Source organism: Athene noctua, chromosome 3 (assembly GCF_965140245.1).
Source record: "Athene noctua chromosome 3, bAthNoc1.hap1.1, whole genome shotgun sequence".
Taxonomy (NCBI): Eukaryota; Metazoa; Chordata; class Aves; order Strigiformes; family Strigidae; genus Athene; species Athene noctua.
In genome coordinates this window covers 30,950,407-30,972,635 of record NC_134039.1, presented here as the reverse complement: position 1 = coordinate 30,972,635, position 22,229 = coordinate 30,950,407, and the positions used below count along the sequence as shown (strand labels likewise).

General features: G+C 46.3%; 1 protein-coding gene across 2 annotated transcripts in view; it reads right to left on the bottom strand.

Moving 5' to 3' along the window:
- The window catches only part of SGSM3 (small G protein signaling modulator 3), a 34,227-nt gene extending 12,487 nt beyond the window's left edge, over window positions 1–21,740 (bottom strand). For both annotated transcript variants that reach the window (XM_074902536.1, XM_074902535.1), the window contains exons 1-12: window positions 21,625–21,740; window positions 20,663–20,709; window positions 11,417–11,500; window positions 10,057–10,142; window positions 8,767–8,833; window positions 7,141–7,349; window positions 6,884–6,991; window positions 5,810–5,953; window positions 5,206–5,401; window positions 4,831–4,976; window positions 3,655–3,882; window positions 2,656–2,710 (exon numbers count right to left, since the gene is read on the bottom strand). In XM_074902536.1, the coding sequence (XP_074758637.1) occupies window positions 2,656–2,710; window positions 3,655–3,882; window positions 4,831–4,976; window positions 5,206–5,401; window positions 5,810–5,953; window positions 6,884–6,991; window positions 7,141–7,349; window positions 8,767–8,833; window positions 10,057–10,142; window positions 11,417–11,423 (1,246 nt within the window). In that variant the 5' untranslated portion in view covers window positions 11,424–11,500; window positions 20,663–20,709; window positions 21,625–21,740. The remainder of the gene's footprint in view (window positions 1–2,655; window positions 2,711–3,654; window positions 3,883–4,830; window positions 4,977–5,205; window positions 5,402–5,809; window positions 5,954–6,883; window positions 6,992–7,140; window positions 7,350–8,766; window positions 8,834–10,056; window positions 10,143–11,416; window positions 11,501–20,662; window positions 20,710–21,624) is intronic.
- Between the last annotated feature and the right edge of the window lie 489 nt (window positions 21,741–22,229).

The following is a 22,229-nucleotide window of genomic DNA, read 5'->3' as shown; positions in this document are numbered from 1 at the left end:
TGAGAAGGGTCTATTCTGAGCCTGCAAAGACTGACTAGCTGCACAGTTGTGCAGAGGAGGATTAGCTCTCCGGCATTTCCTTGTTGCAATGCCCATCCAACAGGAAAAGGGCAATATCATGTCTTATTCTCTGCCAAACTAGCTGTTGCTGCTTCTTCTTTCTATTCCTTCATTAGAAATCTGGTCCAACTCCTTGAATTTCACCTAGCAAAAGCCCTGGCCAACCCGATCTAGCATGCAAGAGTCTGGCTTTGACCAGGAAAGGTTGGGCTACAGACATCTAGAGATCCCTTCTAAACAGTGCTGCTGTGACTGTATGACTCCTGTCCAAGTGACTACTAAATCTGTATTCACTGTAAGGAAGAAGAATTAAGTTCTGGGTAAGTTCTTGACAACACCAAGCTGTGTGGTGTGGTCAACATGCTGGAGGGAAGGGATGTGCCATTCAGAGGGACCTTAACAGGCTTGAGAGCTGGGCCCATGCAAACCTCATTAAGGTCAATAAGGCCAAGTACAAGGTCCTGCACATGGGTCGGGGCAATCCCTGGTATCAATACCGGCTGGATTGAGAGCAGCTCTGAGGAGGAGGAGGACTTGGGGTACTGGTGGATGAAAAACCGAGTATTAGTCAGTAATGTGTGCTCACAGTCCAGAAAGCCCACCACATCCTGGGCTGCATCAAGACAAGTGTGGCCAGCACGTCAAGGGAGGTGATTCTCCCCTTTTGCTCCACTCTCATGAGACCCCACCTGCAGTGCTGTGTTCAGCTCTGAGGCTCCCAACATAAGAAGGACATGGACCTGCTTGAGTGAGTCCCAGAGGAGGCCACAAAGATGATCGGGGGCTGGAGCACCTCTCCTGTGAGGACAGGCTGAGAGAGTTGGGTTTGTTCAGCCTGGAGAAGAGGTGGCTCCAAAGAGACCTTACAGTGGCCTTCCAGTACCTAAAGGGGGCTACAGGAAAGATGGGGAGGGAGTTTTTACAAGGACATGTAAGGATGGGATAAAGCGTAATGGTTTTAAACTGACAGAGGATAGATTTAGATTAGATACAAGGACGGAATTATTTTCTGTTAAGGGTGGTGGGACACTGGAACAGGTTGCCCAGAGAGCTTGTGGCTGCCCCCTCCCTGGAAGGGTTCAAGGCCAGGCTGGACGGTGCTTTGAGCAACCTGGTCTAGTGGAAGGTGTCCCTGCCCATGGCAGGGGGTTGGAACTAGATGATCTTTAAGGTCCCTTCCAACCCAAACCATGCTATGATTCTTACTCCCATCCAGACAAGGGCTATGTACCAGCTCTACACAATAACTACCACAGGCAGCAGACTTCACAGTTAAGGTTATTTGACAGTTCCCAGTATAAGGTGAATTGATCACATCCAAGCCTTCCTTCTCCTCACTTGGGCTGAAATTTCCATTCTGGTCATCTGCTTCAGGATGATAACTTCTCTATTTTAACCAGTGTTTTAATCACTAAGAATATTAGGTAAAAACCATGACAGTCATTGTACAGAAACCCCACTAAAATGTGAAAATGCTATCAATCATCTCAGTTCTACTACTGATACATTTTGAAGCATGAACTTGAAATTTATGTTTGTGCATGGATATCACTATCACTTTCATAAAGCTACTCAAACTTGGCCAGGGAGACTCTGAAACACAAGAAGGCTGTATTTGGCAGCTGCCAGTTCAGTCTATACTGAAGGACAACATTACATAAAAGAGGTCTGAGATTAGGTTGCACAAGCAACCTTCCTCCATTTCTTCACTTCATTGGTCTTCTACCATAACTTTTATATGTAACGATGTATGTGCTTGTAGCAAGCCTCTGACAATATATCAGTTTCCCAGGGAACACCAGAAAAGCACTCCTCTGAAAAGATCAGTAAAACCCAGTTTTAAATTTATTTGGGCCATTTCAACCGCAACAGGAACACTATTTGAACCCTGTAAATTCAGTATGTTGTCTTGCTCCAGAAAACACTTTCTGTGGTGAGATGTGGCAATTTCAAGAAAGCTAACCAGTTGCAACGAAGGTGATGACAGTGAGGCTTACAATAGAAAGGGCTATTATGGGGTCACAGAAGCAAGTTACTGTTAAACCCATGCAAAATCTATTCTGACGCTGTGCTTTCTGGACATATGCTGGCTTAGGTCATAAGCGAAGAAAATTAAGACTCAGAAGTGTTCACAATATCGAACTCTCAGAGTAAGGTGGAACATTAGTGATGTTTGCATTTATAAATTTTAATGAGTGATACATTGGACCATAATACCCTGTCTCAGATCTTTAGAGATGATCCTGAACTGAGCAGAGTGAGATCAGGAGAGTACAACATCCAGCCTGTGGACTGCATATAGCCTGCCAGAAAATGCCTTTTACCTGTTGGTCAGTACAAGGAAGACATTACAGCTGGGATGAGCTGCAGCCCACTGTTAGTCAACATTTAAGGACTAACCATCTAACTGAAAATTCACTTTATGAGCTCAGACCAAAGCAAGTGGAAAACTGCACTTCTTCCCGCTCACCCTTCAGTTCTGGATCCCTTCTCTCCTCTTCCCCTGTCCCACTGTTTCCCTGCTTTGCTCACTTCCCTCCCTCCCAGGCTGCTATATCCATCAGCACCACGTGAAAAGCACAGGTTTGTCCTTACCGAAAAGCAGAGAGGTGATGCCAGATTTCCTGCGTTGGGTCCTGCGCCGCACAATCTGAGGGAGAGGGAAGAGAAAAAACAAAGTGCACACATTGGGACAGATTTCAGAAATAAAATAATATCAGTCCTCCACACAGGTCAGCTCTGGGCAAGGTGTCCTGACACCTACCACTGGAAGGGGCAGGCAAGTGAACTGGCAGTTTTAAACAGGAGTTGTTCTAGTTCTAATGCAATGAACCAGCTCTACTGCTTGATCTGCTCCATGTGCAATAAGTTATTTATAGCTCAATTATTATGAAAGCATAACTGAAGTTCAAGAATCAACCGCGATTCGAGTAATTTTAGTTCTAATTCTGCTTGTTGCCAAAAGCAGTTCTACATGTAATTACATATAAATTTCTAAGTGGATGCTTATTACATTTTAGAATTACAGGAGTGTCTTATGATTAGCACACAGAAGAGCATCAAGAATATATCTTCCACACAGGCTTGACAAACAGGAGCTACTACATCTGTAACTGCAGGCTGTAGTCCAAGATTAAACACAGGTGCATTTTTTATTCAGCTTTTCAAAGGCTGCTGCTGTTTTCTGACTCTAGCCTCCAGAGTTATTTTAGTGTATCAGTTTCTTACTAATGGATTAACTCCAATTTCTACTCTGCATGCTCTAAGCAAACTCTGCCAAAAGCATATGCTGTTTCTTTTAGTTTCCATTAATAAAATGCTTCACTTTTCATCATAACACTCATTAATGATAATTACAATCAATGTCAATATCCCTTTCACCTGAGGATTTATCAACCAGGACAGATCTGGCATCATTTCATTAGTACAGACCTTCCTTTCACTTCCCAATACCTTTTATTCACTGGATGAGACAGTGAGCCAAAATCCTCTCAGACAGGAGGACCTCTTGCTCACAAAGACCATTTGGGAGGGAACACGTAAAGGAACAGTAAAAACAGAGCAGCAGAGGCAGATGGGATTCTGTGCACTCACTTTGGATAAATTGTTGGCAGTGGTGCTGGAGTTGAGCAGCTGCCCTTGGTCAGCAATGAGGTAGGCCAAGTGTTTACGACGCTGTGTCTCCACCGCCACATCTGTGAGCGAGCCAGCCACACGCATGGCCTCCCGCAGCAACACATCTGCATCTTCAATCTGACTTGGGATGTCTGAGAGCGTGTTGAAGATTGAGGCAGAGTTCTCAGATTGGATTAGCTCATCTTCCTGCAACGATGCAGTCATTTTGCCACACAGAACAGTGAGCATGACAGTTATGCTCTGCGGGCTGCTAGATGCAATTTTACATTCAGTGTACAGCCTGGGCCAGAAACAATGGAGGTACAACTAGATAATTCCATTAAAACTTCAGTAAAAAGAGTCCAAGCTACCTATGGGAGGGGAACAGAATCTTTTACTACTCTACTGCACTGCAATCTACCCCCAGATTTCTAGCTGGCATGTTTCTGAATCACCGCATCCATCACTGAAGTGAAATCAAATCAGCAAGGAAAGACAAAACAGAAGCTATTCTGTACCCACTACAGACTGGGCACACCAGGGATCTTGTTGGGGACAAGGATACGCAAGCTGCTCAGTCTCACGCACTACAGAGCACCTGCTGTGTCAAACCGTGCTCCACCTTCCCCTTACTCCCAGCAGGCTCATCCTTGCCCTTCACACAGGAAGCTAAACCACAAAATTATAATTTGCATAAAAGGGAAAAGATCGGGCAGTTAAATGTAAGCCAGCCAAATCAAACATAGTTAGGACAATGCTAATCTCTTGGAGCATTCAACGGTGCCATCAAAAGCTTCCCACATGACCACAACCTCGGCTTTGTATCTCTGCTCAGAGTTGGTGCAAAATCCTTAAGTATCTTGGTTTAGGTAAGAGGGACACTCAGGTTGGGATCTAGACTGAACAGAGGGGGGCAGCTGATGAGGTTTAATTATGAGGGAACAAATAAGGTAGGCAGGGGAAACAGCAATTCCTGTATCCTGTAAAGTGCCTTGGAAGTTCTTCCCAGCCCCCAGTTCTGAGGAAGGCAGGAAGTTGTTTTCCTGAGCACATTCCCAAACCACACACAGGAAGCAGATACAAAAACTTCTTGCCCCTAAAACTCAGAATTAAACACTAAAGTTCTATAAAGGAGGAAGAGGAGGTGAGAATTACCTTCATACTGAGCATGCCCAAAGTGAGCTGGAACAGCACCAGAGAGCCCTGGTAGAAGAAGAGGTCCCAAATACGTAGCAGCAGCTTGATGTGGACAACACTAGCGAAAGAGGTGAGGAACCAGTGCAAGGTGATCAAGGAGAGCTCTGTGAATAAAGACACAGGAAAGAAACATGACAAGGGAAGTCAGCCAGCCAGTGAAGATGGACTCTCCTAGGTGCTCTCCTCCCAGATTAAAGATGACCATCCACTGCCTCCAGGGTGAGGAGGTTTGCTCTTAGCCCTGTTGCTCTCCCTTTGTGAAATAAAAGCAACAACTTTTGTCTGCATGTCACCATGGCAAGAAAAGCTATGGTTTTCAGGGCACGCTTTTACCAATGTCGTGCTCTTGGAGCAGCTTGTCCAGGCGGGGCAAGTACTGCACGATGAGCTGTCGCAGGACACGCTGGTCAGTCTGCACACCCATCAGTGTGGTGCTGAAGTAGGAGGCAGGAACCAGTTCCTCAATGATAGCGCACATCATCCAGAAGGCATCTTCCTCCTCCAAGAAGAGCAGCAGGGAGGCAGCCACCTAGGATTTTGAAGGAAGGAGAACTTCATGTCCTAAGAGGAGCAGAATGCTTCCTCCACTTCCTCCATGGAGAGATGGACCAGTATCTAGGTGACCAACAACTTCCTTCACAGCAGCTCTCCTGCAGTCTCCCACTGAAGTGATTTCTCCTCAGTGTAACGCCTGTCCCTCTCCAACAGATGGACTGAATTCTTTCACATCTGTGGACATGTGGTGCTACTCTGCTCTCCCTTCCCCAGGAAAAACATTCCATGTGAAAGGGATTTCCCTTCAGCTCATCTGGAGGCAATAGCGTCTGGCAGCACTGCCTCAAATCACTTGCCCCAGCACAGCCACCACAGACAAAACAATTCCTATCATAAAGACACTCCGAAAGCATATCATAAAGACACTCTGAAAGCAGGTTACCATGCCAGTGCCTTGGCAATATCCAATCTCTGGGTAGAGCCAGGCAAGTCCCCGTAGTATCCTGCGTAGCCGTGGCACCCCAATACTGTTCATGTTGGAGAAACAGGCGTTGCTGGGCATGGTGCGGAGCAAGTCCTTTTCAATCTGCGAGACAGCCATAAGGAAGGACAGGGTCAGCTAACAGCATCTGAACAATTGCCTTCTGCTCTCTGCTTTTCCTCAGGGCCTCTTGCCTGAGGGAACTCTGCTTCCCCACACTAATGCATTAAGTCCTTAGGCACCAAAGAAGATGGCCCTGTCCAAGCACCTGGGTTCAGTTTAACAACATTCACTGTTAAAGTGACATGTGGAAAAGTGCCAATGCAGACAGTGACTCAGCCCCTAGCTTCACCACTGAGAACAGTAGGCATACTAGTTGGGAATTTCATCTGCTTGGATTTCAAACAAGGCTTCCCAACAAACCCATCCCCGGAAGAAACCAACAACCTGACCACATCTATGACAGGGACTTGGAGGTGAACAGCCCACAGATCTCCCTTGAGTAGTGTTGTTCCTCCTTCCAACCATTTTGAACCTAGCTTTGTAGTGAGAGGTGAATATGTGCAGAGCTCAGTTTCTTTTGCCATGGCCTTTGCCTCTTCCCACAAAAGGAGAGGTCAGAGGAAGAGAGAAAACACCCTATAACAGTCTTGGTATTCAGAGACTTTGTATTTGAGAGAACAAAGACAGTCTCTGGAAGCAGCTGCCACTACCTCAACAGAGGTGCATCTGTCAGTCTTTCATCTTTCATTTCCCTCAATGAAAATCAGGATGTTTGATAAGATGCTGTTTTCTAGCCTGCAGGTAGCATGGGTCCAACCCCTTCCCTGCTGTCCTAGGAAGTTGCTGTTCCAAAAAAAAAAAAAAGGAGAAATATGCCCAACAGGATTAAGCTTTAGCAGGATTCAACCACATATGTCCTCTCAACCGTCCCTGCTGCAGGTGGTAGGCAGGCACCCCTTCCTCCTCACACAGCAAATCTTGCCCTCCTCCCCACTCCCTTGCACCCAGTCAGCACTAGGCAGTATCTCCTACCTGCTTGGCAGCAATGGTTTCATCGTTAGAGCTGTTTTTCACAATATCCCGATATGACATCTCTGAATTCCTCTTCTTCTGCAAGGCCCCTGACAGGCGCATCCACAGCTGGGGAGATGAGGTACACAGAGATAGGAAGATCACTAGGACAGCCACAGAAAGCCATAATCTGGCACCCTCTCAAGCAAGAGAAAGTCTCACTCCACTGCCTCTTACTCCAGGCAGGAGAGCCTGCCCAGGACAGGAAGCACTCTTACCTGTGGCCTCATGCTGTGCGGAATGCCAGCTAGCACCAGGGAGCGCAGCTTGTCTGAATGTGGTAGGGTGACCTCAATTTTGTCCCAGGTGAGGTCACCCACGTCATGGTTATGTGTGAATTCCAGATGAGCCTGCCACTTGAGTCTCTGCTGTGGGTCCTCTGTCAGTGGAACTCCCAGAAGCTTGCTGGAGTTTGGCTCAGCACCATCTGCTTCAGCAACGGAAGGAGAATGAAATGGAGGCAAGTGAGAGGGAACAAACACTGGGCAGGGTGGGGAGTAGGAAGGCTGTCTGTAGAAAGCACATTAAAGTCTTCCATCCAGAGCATGGAAAGGCAAAGCTTGGTTTCTAACGGTCTTCATGCAGAAAATTTTATGGTCATAAGCAAAGGGCACTGGGGCCTTGAGAACTAAGAAGCTGCCAGCAGGCTTCTAGTCATTACTTACGATTTAAAGCCGTGTGGCTGGAATTAAACAAGACCCTGGCAGCAGTCATCCTGCTGGGTTTTGTAAGGATCCGTAAATCAGGCTGCCAAAGGCATAGCAAGCCTCAGAGGTGGAAAGCAGAAGCTCTATGCTCGTACAAGTAATGAGGTACAAAATATTAACTTTGGGGATATTTAATCACCAAAAAAGCTTTCATAAGGACATTTCAAAATTCACAATGAGAGATCGCCTTAACCTGAGGCTGGCTTTCCATAATAGATACTTTAGCACAAGTAGTACAAGTCTGATGTAAGGCACTCTGTCCTTCACCATATAACACATCCCAACAATGCAGTCCAAATCCTTCTGATGACTTTATAATGCACAAGTCTATCAAATGTTCTGGCTGAAGAAAATAGCTGTGTTCTGTCCTCATTTCCTGGTCATTGCTTCAGAGAGGATCCTCTATGACTCAAGGTGCTTTGGGGTACACATGCAAGTAACTTCTGCCTTTGCACTGTACAGCCTGAGCCCTGGAAACGTCCTCTCAGAGCACATAAAGCAATTCCTATGTCACCCATTCATTTCTCTTCCTCTTTGCAAAGGCAGACAGCTGCTGTAGTTGAATGCCCAGCTGCAATAGCTCTCCACATCTCCTGTTTTGTTGCCTGCCTCCATATCTTGCAGAAAAAAATCGGGTTCTTCCCCTACAATTTATCCTACACTTTGCCAAGCTGCTGGCGTGGGCAGAACACATACTGCCGCCACTCACCTTGGTCACGAGTTTTTCAACAGACAGCACATGTCACTGTGCCTGCTGTCAGTGCTTACAGTGCTATTGAACATGACAGAGAACCCACTGTGAACTGGGAAAGGTGCCCTTCCCCAGCATGCAGCTGTGAATGGACATGGTAAATTCCTCTTAACTTTTCTCTCTCCTGTTCATGGCACAAGCATAAGAGAATAGAAATGACTCTGCTGAACAGTCTATGCTTCACACTGGCCATAAGCACATCTAACGCACTTAATTACAGTGGTAGGATTGATCAAATTGATTGATTGATCATCATCAAAGATGATGACAGGTGGGTAGAGAAGACCTAGAACAGAATGGTTACAAAATCACCCTGCCATACTCAGAAGCATGGGAAGGGCTGGACACAGGACACAATGGAAGGGGGGGGAAGGGACTGGCTTTACCTTCCTTATCAACTCGGAAACCGAATTCATCATAGTAGAACTCTGGCTGCTCGATGGATTCTTCTTTCTGCAAGACATGAGGGAGGAGAACAGATGCTTTCACCAGTTCAGCACTGAAGAACTGAACAGAGACATGTGGATATTGCCCTATCCAGTTTCTGTCCACACTGTGCTCTCTGAGCAACTAATCTCCTTGCCCTGTTAGTTTTAATGCCCCTCACCATAATTCCTGACTGGGGAGGTGTTGCATGCCATTCCCATTTTGACTTCTCCATGGAAGTTGTGAAGCCCTCTGCCTTCACACCCACATTGATTTTCCCAGCAATTGTTTTTTCCAGCAGAGCATGAGCACCCATGATATCAAGATCAGGACTTCCCAACTGGAGGGGCACGCAGCCTTCCTCATGGACTGAGGAATCCACACACACCAGCTAAAATGGTCTTTACTGTCTGCATCTCTAATACACAGTGGTCCTCTTTACCCCTGCACACACACACTGCAAATACAGCTCCCTGCATTGCTCCATCCCCTGCCTGTTGCTTTCAGATTTTCTCTGAAAGATGGCAGCCAAAACCAGGATTTGCACCTGTGAAGCAAACCCGAATTATAAACCAAAGGAAATTAAGGTCCATGACTCAAATCTCAATTTTCATCATCTGTGCTCATGGTTGGCACTGGTGGATACACACTGGAGGTTACAACCAGACTTTTTTAAGGAGCGAAAACCCACCCTTTCCTGCAAGCCCACCTGGCCCTCATGTGGGGTCTCTCGCAAGACTGCACCCAGGCAGCACCCAAGCAGTGTGCTTCTAGCGTAGCTCCACAATAAGACTTAACCTGCTTCACTGGGCTCAACTGCCTTCAGCAAACACTGCAGGTAAATTATGAAATTCCATGGCTGCTTTCTTCCTTCCTGCTCTGTCCACCTGGTGACAAACCTTGAGGCTAGCATTTCCTGCCATGCACAAGCCATCCAGAGTAGTTTGATGATGACAGAGACTCTCTCAGGGTGTCAACATTTTTACAGTGGAGCAATAGTTGCAAAACAGCAGGGCAATAATTCACACAAGTTTCTTTGTGCTCTGCAAGATCCTGTTGCAAGAGCCAGGATGCAGCCACAAAATACATGAAGTTTAAGCAGCAAATAAGCATCCACAACTGAACCACTGGAGGAGAAGTGCACCTCTCCCTCCTTTTCCGTGTAGCTTTCAGAGACCACCAGAAATCACCAGGGTCCATTTATTTCTGTGCAGAGCCAGAGAACACCCCCTCCCTGCCCCACACTGTACCTGTGTGTATTTTGCCAGGATCTCCTGAGGCCAAATGCTGGGAGTGAGTGCTGAGAAGGGACCCCCAGCAGAGGGAGTGTGATGGCCTAAACAGAAAGAGATCAACATATTGAAGTGAAAACCTCGAAGGACTCCCTTGGAAGACACACACTCGATACACACTGTTCCACCAAGGGAAGGACTCACTCAGCAGTTTGTTACTACTCTAGACATTGAGGCAGCTCCCACTTCACCAAGGAAGCAAGTAATTTCAGGTGGTTTTGTCCCTTATTACTAAGCAAAAGGAACAGAAAGGCCAAATGAAATTCCCGCTAAGAAAGGGACTTTTAGGGAAGAAAAAATAGTTCCATGGCATCATGTGATCTTTCTTCTGCTTGGAAAAGAAGTGCAGTCAGTGCCAAGCCAGGGGAACCATTACCAAAAAAAATTTATTATGGAGAAGTAAACGCCTCCTATGGAGGCACTGGCCCCAGCACCAGCAGCACTCCAGAGCTCTCTGAAACTTTTGTCACCCAGGCACCAAAATGGGCAATCAGAGCCCTCAGCAAGATGCTCAGCTGCCCCCTTTGCTCCAGAAGGGCTGGGATGTTGCAGACCATGTACAGAGAGCTGCAGCAATGAAAGTATGCCTAACATCTTGGTCTTCTGCGTTCAGGATAAGCACCTTTCCAGTCTTAGGTAGCATCCCACTAAATAGCTTCCCTTGGAATAAAAGCAGACATAAGTTTTACAATTAAAGCTGTTAAGCATGTCCCAGGTCTTCCACTATGTACATCACCAGGACAAAGGTTTACTTGGCTTTGACGTATAGTCTCCCCCAGGGTTATATGCCCTGAAATAACCAGTCAGACCAGGAAGAAAGGTTTAGACAAAAACATGGGGTGGAGAGTTGGCCACTGTAGGAGGAGGAGACCTAGTTTTAGCAAAGTTTGTATCTCGGTAGTCCACAGTCAAACTCCAGTAATTCTTCAGCCTTTCTGACTGCTCTAGATCTACCATTGCACAACAAAATCTCTCATGATCGTAAAGTGAGCCACTCACTTTGGGGCAAATCTGGCTGGAGACAAGCACCAAGCCAATCTTATGAAAAATGGTGAAGGCAGACTACATTTCAACCTCCTTTCTCCTCCATGCTCAATGGCTGAAGCAGCTTCTGCAGGTTTCAGCACAGGGTTAAAGAAGGAACTGAGCTCACCCTGAGTGAAAAGACAGCTGGGTCACAAAGAGTGGGTTGATTTCCTCTCCTCCAATTTGATCAGACAGTACGTTAATGTAAAGAATGGCTCTTGGAACCAGTAACTTTCTTTTACTAAATTGCAGCTAAAGAAAGAAGATACTGTGTTCATTTTTGTCAGCTCACCTGACATTGTGCTAGGTAAAGCGGAGTAGCAGAAGCTGTCAGCAGATCCAGAAATGCTGTTCTCAGAGGTGAGAGGTCACTACCCTGTTATAAAAAGAAGAAAAAAATTTTTAAAAAATGGGTGATGAGAGAATTCAATTAGCATCTAAGAACATGGTGGGGGACAGACAGACTCCTCACACACAACTTTTCCCCAGGAAAACGAAATCCCTTAGTATTTAAGTTTCCTCACAGGAAAATTAAATTCCAGAGACTGGAATTTCCTCTTAGTTTCATACCTATGCATCAGCTAGAAAGAGAACACTGTCATTTACCAAATTCCTCATGACAGTAACAGCATTGTTGATTCAGAGAATGTCAAAAAACAAGTCAACTTTCATCCCCTTTGCCATCACATATTGTGAATCCTGTGTTTAATTATGAGTACAAAAAAACTACACTATACATCATCATTCTCTCAGTGTCCATGGAGAAGGGACTGGAATGGTGAAGGAAATTTAAGGGGGTATCATTAGAAGCAATAAGCCTGAAAGATCTTAGGAGTAGTATCACAAACCACAGGAGCAAGTGTATTAGGCTGTGGAATACAGCTCCCTGAAGGGAGCTGGCGAAGCTTCTGACAAGGATTTTCTGTGATGAACTGGGCTATGATGTGGACAATATGCTCTTGAGTACCTCTGCAATGAGCCAGGATCCTCTAATTCAGATGATGACAGAGCTCAGATGATGAAAACAGCCTGCATAGCTCCCCTCCTTAATTTTCCAGATACCATTTCACAGCAGATTTTTATAGGGGCTTTCCAGGAAAACAATGAAATAGTTCAGTAATGAAAGAGATATTTTGGACTTTAAGATCAACTTTGCAACTCTGTGCGTGGGAGACAGCAAGAGCCACCTCCACCAAGCAGATAAAGCCAGTGATGGGATGTAACAGTCACTCAAACTTATTGGGAAAGAACCTGGGAGAAACTAACATTTGCATGTCTGGGATGGGTTTTCCAGCTTCTCCTTTTCAGTAAAGTTACTTATGAATGCAAACCACTAAAAGAAGGAACTTCAGAGATTCACCCAGCAGGCCCTGTCCAAACTGTTCATAGCACTCAATAGTACAAGGTTCTATTGTCTTTGCATCTCAGTGAGCTTTCTAGTGAGTACTTGCAGCCTGGAAGTGGCCTGTCACAGCACTCCAAGATAAGCAGCTGTAAAACACTGCAGAGGCATAAAAAGCATCTATGTCTGAGAACACAAATGATAAGGCTTCTTCCTCCCAGATTTAAACAGTTATCTGCATGAGAAAGGCTGGCACGGATGAACAGACACTGATCTTCTGACACCAACTCTCAGGGGAAAAAGAAAAACAAACCAAAAAACAACCAAAAAAGAGGTCCAGCTTTTGTTTCTGAGAAGTAATGTTATCCACACAATACCCAGTTGCTTACCCATGAAATCTGTAAACATTTTTCTATTCTTCCCGTTACTCTAGCCCCATTATTCTCTTAGCACCAACTCTTCCCTCAATAGATGAAGACATAACAAAATTTACAGAATGAGGTGCACACTCATTTTACATGGGAACACACACAATATGCACACCATGCTGGTAAATCTGCTGACAACACTTATTCCCCTTTGAACATCACTGTGAATGTATTTTGATGCTTTTATTTCAGGTTTATCACTGCCCTGTTCCCGAGGCTGCAATATGTCCTTCTCCCTTGCCCTCTTCCCGCCCAGTTTCCAGTAACTTTTACTGGGAATGCAGTCACTGTTTCAGCCACGTGGTACTTCTGCCATAATTCTTGATTCTCATTACCTGTGCTCTGAATCCATGCCCAGTGCCTCAAGTATGTGAGCAGGGATCCCTCTAGGTCATTATTAACTCATCGCATGTGCAATCACTGCTGAACCAACTTGCTACAGAGGAGCCGGGCCGGTGTGTTAGGCACGTAGATGAGAAAAGACCTCATAACAAGAGAATTAACCACTGTGCTTGGAAAGCAGGGCAGTAGGAGTGCCAAGGCTGAAAGTCTCTCCTCATCCCAGAATAGGTGTAGCAGAGGGGAACACCTCCCCTTGTCCATGTCATCTCACACTGGCCTCCGCCTTGCTGGAGATCACTCCCCTGCCTGCTTCCAGCCCTCCTGTCCCTGACATTAGAGGATTGAACTTGGTGGGCAGGTTCTTCCTGACCCTGGTTCCTATAGAAACCTTCCTGCAAGCACCCATCTGGGACAGGGCTCAGAGAGAGGGTAAGAGGTGCTCACCTTGCTGCTGGCACCAGGGCGTGCAGGAGGGCAGGGTGGGGAGTGTGAATCACACCAAGAGAAGGCTCCTGCTGTGGCACAAGGAGGTGGTGCACTGGAGACTGCCCACTGAGCCAGATGTCTCCAAGAGAAGGTGCTGAGGCCACTACACCAGCCCTGCAGGTCTTCATCACCCTGCTTTCTCCCCATTCCCACTCTATTTCCAGTAAAGCATCACAGGATCCAGGAGGAAGGCTTCCTTGGCACAGCCAGGTGCCACCCAGTGCAAGCCAGAGGAGGATATCTGGCATACGGGATTGATACAGTAAATTCTTTACTTTGACTGATGTATATAAACCTGAAGCAACTCTCAAAACTCTTCTAGCCAGGAGACAGCAAGCAACAACAGGTGGTCCCATGAAGCCTGTGAAATTGCATGCATGAAGTTGCTACAGCTAACTTAGCTGTGTTATTTGCACAGTACACACTTCCGAAAACTATCAACAATAAGGGATACAAAGGAAAAAGCACATCAGATCCAACAAATATTAATGACAACTCCTAAACCCTCAGAACTTTAAAATTAAAACCAGTTTTCACCCATGCATCAAGAAGCATTTCCCATGTTTAAAGGCAATTTGTTTCCTATACAAAACAATTCTGGTGACACAACAGGTAGTGTTCACACTTTGAAAGAAACGCATTTTCTGTTAAAACGCAAATGGTACCTGTTACCTGCAGCTTTACTTTTTGAATTCAGACTCTAAAACAAATCACACCAACCACTGATTTCAGCCTGCTAGAAAACAGCTATAATGACAGTGTGTACCTGAAAAAGAAGGCTGCAAGGGAAGCATGGAGTCAGCAGCTAGTACAGCTATCTGAAGCACTCCAGCTGCAATGCCTTTGTCCGAGTTGCAAATACACACCACACAGGATTATATCCAATTAGTTTATTTTCTGGTGTAGGTGTCCTTTAGAAATTGATGTGTGAAAAGGGGACCTTGCAAATTTACTTCCACTTGGCAATATCAGGCCACCTCTGGACACACATGCTCTTCTGCACAGCTGTAATATGAGATATTTCAATTACCTGGCTTCTTGCAAAACACCAGATAACAATCTCCTGCTGCCTACGTTTTACTTGCTTGGCCTCTTTTGCCATGTGATCTCCACTTAAGCCTGCTGTGGTAGTGCCTGGATATGCTGTCTGGAGCCTTTCGGTAGGATCATCATTTTGGGACAGATACTCCTGCCCAGGAGTGTTATTCCCCTGCTGATTTTAGCAACAAAAAAAGCAAGAATCCACCAAAAAGCACCATACCTCTAGCATACAGACTGTGCAGACGATGAACATTTTACAAAGCAATGTTTTTTTTGTACGCTGAACACATTACTACTAGTAACTGTGCAAGAGCCGTCAGTGACATCATCAGAAGGACAAGCCTAATTCTTTCTAGAATGATTTTCATCCACTGTCATAGGAACAGAGTGTACAACGCTTCCTCTGACAGTAAGCTAGCATGGGGAAAAACTCTGCTTTCCATTATGCTTAATTTTAATATGAAGCAACACATCATGCAGTACATCCCACTGCCACCTCTGGACTGACAGCTGGTTTCCACTGCTCTCTATTCTCGCTTCCTTTATTGAAAAAAAATATGTTTTGGAAGAGAGAAAAGTGACTGCAAACTCACAGTACTCATCTGGAGGCCATGCACTTAGGTGTAGTTCTAGAAGCCTCTTCCAGCTCAGCTTTTAAAATCCCATGTAGATTGCATCCAATTTAACATTTAAAACGACTCTTCCTCCCTCAGAAATCAGACAAAAATCAGACCCTGCACTGAATCCGGCAGTTCATTTCTGTCCTATCACAATGGAAAGCTTGGTTTTCCTAATTAAAATCCTGACTTGCTCATGAAATGCACAAGGGGAGCTCTCAGCAGGAAGCCCTTTTCCTACCCTTCCCCCATCAGCTTCTCCCTCAGGTCAGGCAAAGGCATATCCTGGAGCTGCAAATGCCATTAGTCCCACAAGTCAATATTTGCTTTGCACATATACACTCAGAAGAAAGCTCCAGCTTCACAAACAAGTAGGTAAGTGAACAAAGCACAGCCATACACTTGACCAAGAGATGGGCAAGATGCAACTAATTTCTGTCCCTCTCACCCTGACACCCTGGCTTTTTAAGAGATGCAGAATCCCACGCAGACACTGACACTCACCAACTCCTGGTTAAGGAGTCAATATGGTATTGGTGAACCTGGATCATTCCAGGAACTATCTGTTTAAGACTTACAAACCACAACCAGCCTCACACTGCTTTGGGTGTTGAGCAACACACTAAAAATGCAAGGAGGGAGGTGCTGAGGTGATAGCCTTCATGCTTACTTTCCACCACATGATTTGGAATTAAAAGTTGGGGGACTTTAACTGCCCTCAGCCCACTTTCTCATAGCAGAGAAAGTGTGTTAGAGATAAAAGCCTATGGAAGGCCTAGAGAGGGAGACAAGATCTGCAAAAGCTGCAGAGCCAGGTGGGCTGGCAGGAAGGATGGCAAGCTGCTGACAGCATAATGTCACTGACTGCAGAAGCATCACTCAGGACTCCCAGTGTTGCCCAGCTGCCAACTGGGATCACATACTGACTGCAAGGAGTGTGGCGGGGCAAAGTGCCTCCTCCCAACTGTCCTGGAGCACTATTAGAGTGACACATAACAGAGGCAACAAAAAGTAAACCAACTCTGTGTCTCTTGCCATAAAGCACCTTGCAGACTCCTAGCCACACTGGAAACATAATTTTGTGCAAAAATGTGTGAGTAAAGTGTACTTCTATGCAACAGATCTTCTTCCTGCACTGATACCACGGTGTCCAGCAAGTCTGTCTGCTGTAATGACAGTGCGCCCCACTGGAGCTGAAGGTGCTGAAACATTTTCAGTTTATACAAAAGAAACAGAACAAGTAACTTCCAGTTTTGTATCCATTTCATCTCGATTTTGAAAATAAAGATGTGAAAAAAAGCAGAATCCTGTTTCCTACCACTTATGCATTGGACAGACCGACCACAGATGGACTTCCTGATTGTAGTTCAATGTGTCAAGCTTGCCTCTAAAAAAAAACTTACAAGACACCTACTTACGTAGAATGCAGATACCCTACATATCAACATACATTTTCTTTTCAGACCAGAACTGCCTTTTATTTATCTGGCTCCAAAGCAAACAGATGATTCTTTATGCAGGACAGTTTGAAACAGCCGAAGCTCTTACTTCTCAAAACTGGAGAAAAGGCTTCCCCCATGTGGCTCTTGAAAAAAAACCAGACCAAAATCAGAACAAACTTACTTATGGCTCTGTTGATTCCCTGTGTTGTTAACACAAGCTACCACACTTTTAGCCCTGGAAAGCAGAGGGTGTCTATCCTTACACAGCAGACACTTGGTACCTACTAAGCATGAACTGCACTATTGTGAAGACCCTATTGTTTGCCAAGATCCTTGGGATCAGAGGAGGAGGAAGAGTTTCCTTATTTGAGTGATGAGAGGATATGTGATGGGAATATGAGTGCTCCGCCCATCTCACACAGGAGGATTACAATAGATCGAGCACTGGAACAAGAGGGGGTTTTTTAATCGGGAAAAAAAGGCTGGGATACAAACTAGTGAGGTATCCATTCTAACAATTCTCCTTGTTTCCAACAGAGAGGGAAGAAAACCTGTTCATGCCAAAATGCAGGTCTGCAATCGCCCTAGTATTCAAGGCTTAGCATAAAGCTGATTGATTCCACACTAAACACCACTACACAGATATAATCCAAAGGTTTCTGATTAGTGTCTAAGGGGGCCCCAAACAACTTTTCCATGAGAGTCAACTTCTGCACAATAAACAGACACTTTCACCCAAATAAGCATGGTGCAGGACTGCAAAAGTGTTTTCCCCAAAACTCTCCAGAAGTGGTTTTTACCTTCTGGGCTATGAACTTCTGCAAGTCTGCAAACCATTTATAAGATGTCTGTAGAAGATAATGGCAACTGTCCAGTTTGCTATACAAAAGTTTGAAATAAAATATTTCTGCTAGAAATGCAGAGCTATACCAATCAAAGAAAGGCTGAAAGACATTACTGACAGATATCATTAAGTTTTTTATATGACACTCCTACCCTGAGCAGTGACAAGTGGTGCCATCCAAGGTTCTCTCCATCATCTCCAGAGCCAGCCCTGCAGGCACTCTCCAGGTGAAAAGTTTGATGCTCAAGCTGGTCTCATCCTACTGTTCCCAGTGACAAAGGAACAACAGCCTGAAGGATGGATGGCTCTTCCTTGACATGGCCTCTGACAGATCTGCAAAGCTTTAGCTGTCAGGGTTTGCCATTCTCTTGCTGAGGTGCAAGAAAGACTCAATTCAGGTCACACTCTTGCAGCTTTGTTGTATTAGTGGGTAAAAACCACACTGATGGTCTCGCTTAATTTGGCTCCAGAAAATGGCTTTTTAAGGAAAGTATATCCCACAGCATTCAAAAGTTTTCTCCTTCAGGACTCTGTATGTCCAGAACTTGACTTTCTGAATAGGCTAGTAATACTCAAAACACCTCTCAGGACTGTTTGCAAAGCTCTTATCTAGCGTGTCACGTTAAGACTACTTAGGTCTTGCTCCTGCAGAAATTTATAGGCACAAAATTTATAACTCAAGAGAAAAAAAGCAAACTATAAAAATCACAGAATCATCTATTTGGAAAAGACCTTGAAGACCATCCAGTCCAACCATTAACCTAACACTGACCGTTCTAATGATTGTTAAGATTTGTAACAAAACGAGACAACCCCCCCAATATTTCCAGTGTCTGGGGATCAGGAAGATTTCTTCTCCAGAACAAAAAGGCTGTCAGGTTACAGACATTTTCTCTCATCTCTGAATCATCAGGTACTTCGCAGCCAAGAAATACTGCACTGACTGGGCAGTGACAACAGTTCTCATAGTCATAATAATACCAATACGTTATATTCTTTTCTCCTATCTCATAAAACAAGTGTGTTTTCATTTGTCCTAGGGTTGTGGGTCGTTGGTTTTTTTTTTTTTTTTCCTTAAACCAGAAATAGAATTGCTCTGTGACTGATATAAGTTGTTGCACTCCAGTTTAAAAAAAGCTGAGACTTCCTCAAAGACAAAACAAATGTGGCAGGACATCATCCTCCTTTTCCCTATCTGGTATCAACAGTCACACAGTCAACAAGTGAGATTTTTCCCCAGTGCTCCCAGATATTTACCCTGTGTATGTTTTACGTATCTAAAATCTTGACCGTGTGATGAAAGGTGGCATAGAAAGAAATTTAAACGAGTCTTTGTGCTGCTGAGGATACAAACCTGAAGTGCCAACAACTCTGCGTCTTTTGAGGGGCATTTGGGACACTGCACTCACAACATACAATGAAGCTATTTGTTTACCACATCCTGCTTGACTATTGCAAAATCTCTATATCCTTTCCATTTGAGCTTTGATAGGATCTAGGATAATCAGATTGACACAGACCATCAACAAGGATCAGAAGAGCTGTACGACCACATACACCAAAATATAAGGCCTTACCTTTACCACTGAAGATAAAGTTGCAATACTCCTTAGGATTTACTTTTTAAAAGGTTTTCTTTCCTTCTCATGTTTTGGTGAGAAGTTTGCAATTAATAGCCAGGAAAACAGACATTATCCCAATCACTTCCAAAACAGTTATAACCTCAAATGCACTATCACTTAGGAGGGGCAAACTCAGTGGTTCCTTTGTTAAGGCATCCCAAACACCAGACATGCTAAGCAACTTTGCAACACACAAACCAATTCACTAAGACTGGGACCGAGACTGGCAGCTCATTTCATACAGATCCATTAACCAATAATCTCTACTGTTGCCACCTCAGGTAAAAGATGTTGATTTTTAAAAGCGAAATATTTTGATTACTGCCTATCTTTTAAGATTATCAAGGTCCTTTAGAACACTGATATTTGCAAAAGATACCATTTTGCAGGAAAGCAAGCAACAGGTTAAAAGCACAGCAAGGAAGAGAAACCTAAATGACACCAACAGAGACCCCAAAATTGGAGAATCACTTCAGTCCTGAGCTGGTGTGCAGTACTTCCCTCACCTTATTAGCTGACGTTAACTCTATTATCCCCTGACCAGCTCACTTCCTCCAGAAATATGCCCCTCCTCTCTGCTGCCCCTGATGGATTCCCTTCACCCTTCTCTGGAGGAAGAGTTACTATGAATGACATCTCCCTGAGATTACCAAGACACATTACCAAAACATTGTCCTAAAGAGGAATTAAGAAAAGCGGCACCTGCCATTTTAATCTGTTAAATACAGAATTAACATAACTTTATATCAATATAACACCACCAGTCCCCACCCTGACCTTTTCTCACACCCTTCCTTCCCTTTTATTTTGTGAATTCTCCGGGGTAGGAATCCAACCTTTGTTTCTGCATAGGGAAAGACACACACACAAAGTGCGTGGATCTGGAAATACACAATGAGACAGATCTTTGTTCCAGTGACTGCTTCTTTTCAGCACACCACTCCAGACTCTATAGCAGCTGAAAAACTACTGTAGAATTCAGATTACCCATCAAGCAACTGGTCGTTTCTTCCCGAGTGATTTTAAGATCCAGCCTCCCACTACTCAACACCTCCTGTTCTTAATTCCAGCAAGACTGCTTTTCTCTCCCATCTATTAGCACTAAAGGATCCTCCATTTTCTCAAAGTACTTTTATTACTTTATTCCTACCACCTTCCTACCACCACCATCCCAAACATCACAGCAAGCCATGCAGAGTAAGGCTGAGACATCATGAAGTAGGAAGCTATGACATCACATTAAAAAACCACACACCAACACTGCAATCTACTTGTTTAGAAGGAAAGTACCTGCCTAAATTCAGACATCCCTCAAAAAATTAGGAAGGATGAGAAGCAGACATAGGGAAGAAAATCTTCCTGTCCCACTCTTACCAGCTCTGTGACGAGACACCAGCTGTCCTGGAGCTCACAACCACTGCCTGCAAAGAGATTTAAATCCGTGTCACAGTGGTTCTTCACTCCCTTGCATTTACATCACCAGGTATGAGGAATTACATTTGTCTCCTGACTTCCTTCTAACATTTATTACAGCTGATCTCACAAGGCCTGCAGCGTGTCTATTTATGCCCACTGCCTAGAGGATACTGCCGTATTTCCATCTCTGTTTCGTGACTCTTCCTTTCCCCCGCACCAGCCAGACAGGAGACAAACTGTTTCTCCTCTGGGACACGTCCGAAAAGATGCAGGTGTGGAGGGCAAGTGAGGATGGCAGAGCTGGACGGGTGAGACCACCCGAGAGTCGCAGCCTCGGAGAGGAGAAAAGGCAGTTAGGGGAGAGGCTTCTCCAGGGGAGCTGGAGGGAGCAGGGGTGGGTGGAGGAGACAGAGCCAAGCCTGGGGGAAGCGGGGAGCGGGCAGAGCACGCCCACAGGGACAACGCGCCCCAACCAGCCCAACCGAGCCTGACGAAGAAGCTGTGCACGGTATGAGTCACCCGCTGGAGTCCAGACCCTGCGTCAGCGCAGCAGGTGAGCGGGAGCCGGCCCAGGGGCGGGGGAGAGAAGGGGGGTCCCTCCCTTCCCCCCCGCCGCTGCCTGGCCAGCGGAGCCGCGGCCGCGCACTCCGCGCCCCACACACAGCCCCAGCAGCAGGGCCGCCCCGGCGGCTTTAGTCACCCCGCCTGCCCGAGGGGCACCAGGGGAGGGCTGGGGTGCCGGGGGGTGTGCGGGGCGCCTCACGGGTGGCGCGACCATTCCCGGGGAGCCCGACCGTCGCGGGGGGAGGAGCAGGGCTGACGGACCCGGAGCGCGAGGGGCGGCCCGCCGAGCCCTCCTGCCCGCGGGCAGGACACCCGCCTCCCCCCGCCCGGGCCGCGGCAGCCCCACCAGCACCCACCTGCTCTCCTCGGCGGCGTCCGCGCCGCCGCCCGCCCGCCCGCCGGCCGCGCTGTCCCCACAGGGCGGGCGCCCGACCCCGACCCGGCGGCCCCACACGCCGCTCCGGAGGGCGGCGGGACGCGCATGCGCGGCATCCGGGCGGCGGCGCGGGGCGCTGTGGGGGCTGTAGGCCGCGGCCGGGGGGCCGGCGCCGCCGCACGGTGCTCGGAGAGCCCGGGGACGGCACGAAGGGGGCTCTCGGCGACGGTGAGAAGCGTTGAGCCCCTGAGGCAGAAGAGGTGGCACGAAGGGGTGAGAAGCGCCGCCAGCCTCTGTAGCGGCCTGGGAAGAGGCAGCGGCAGTCCCGCCCGCCGTGCTCACCGCTACAGCTGGTAACGGCCAGCAGCTGGCGAGCAAACCTCTTCACGCTTGGTGAGGCGTCGAGAAGCTACTCCGTTCTTTTCCATCATTCAAGTCTACGCTAATTTCCCCTCCAAGCAGGGCACAGGCCCACTGCCACTCTACTGGTGGGATCTGACAGAGGCTACACGCATACATAACAGAACGAACTGGAAGAGTGGTTCTGTGATCTGGCCTCGTGAATTTGTAATAACTGCTTCAGAA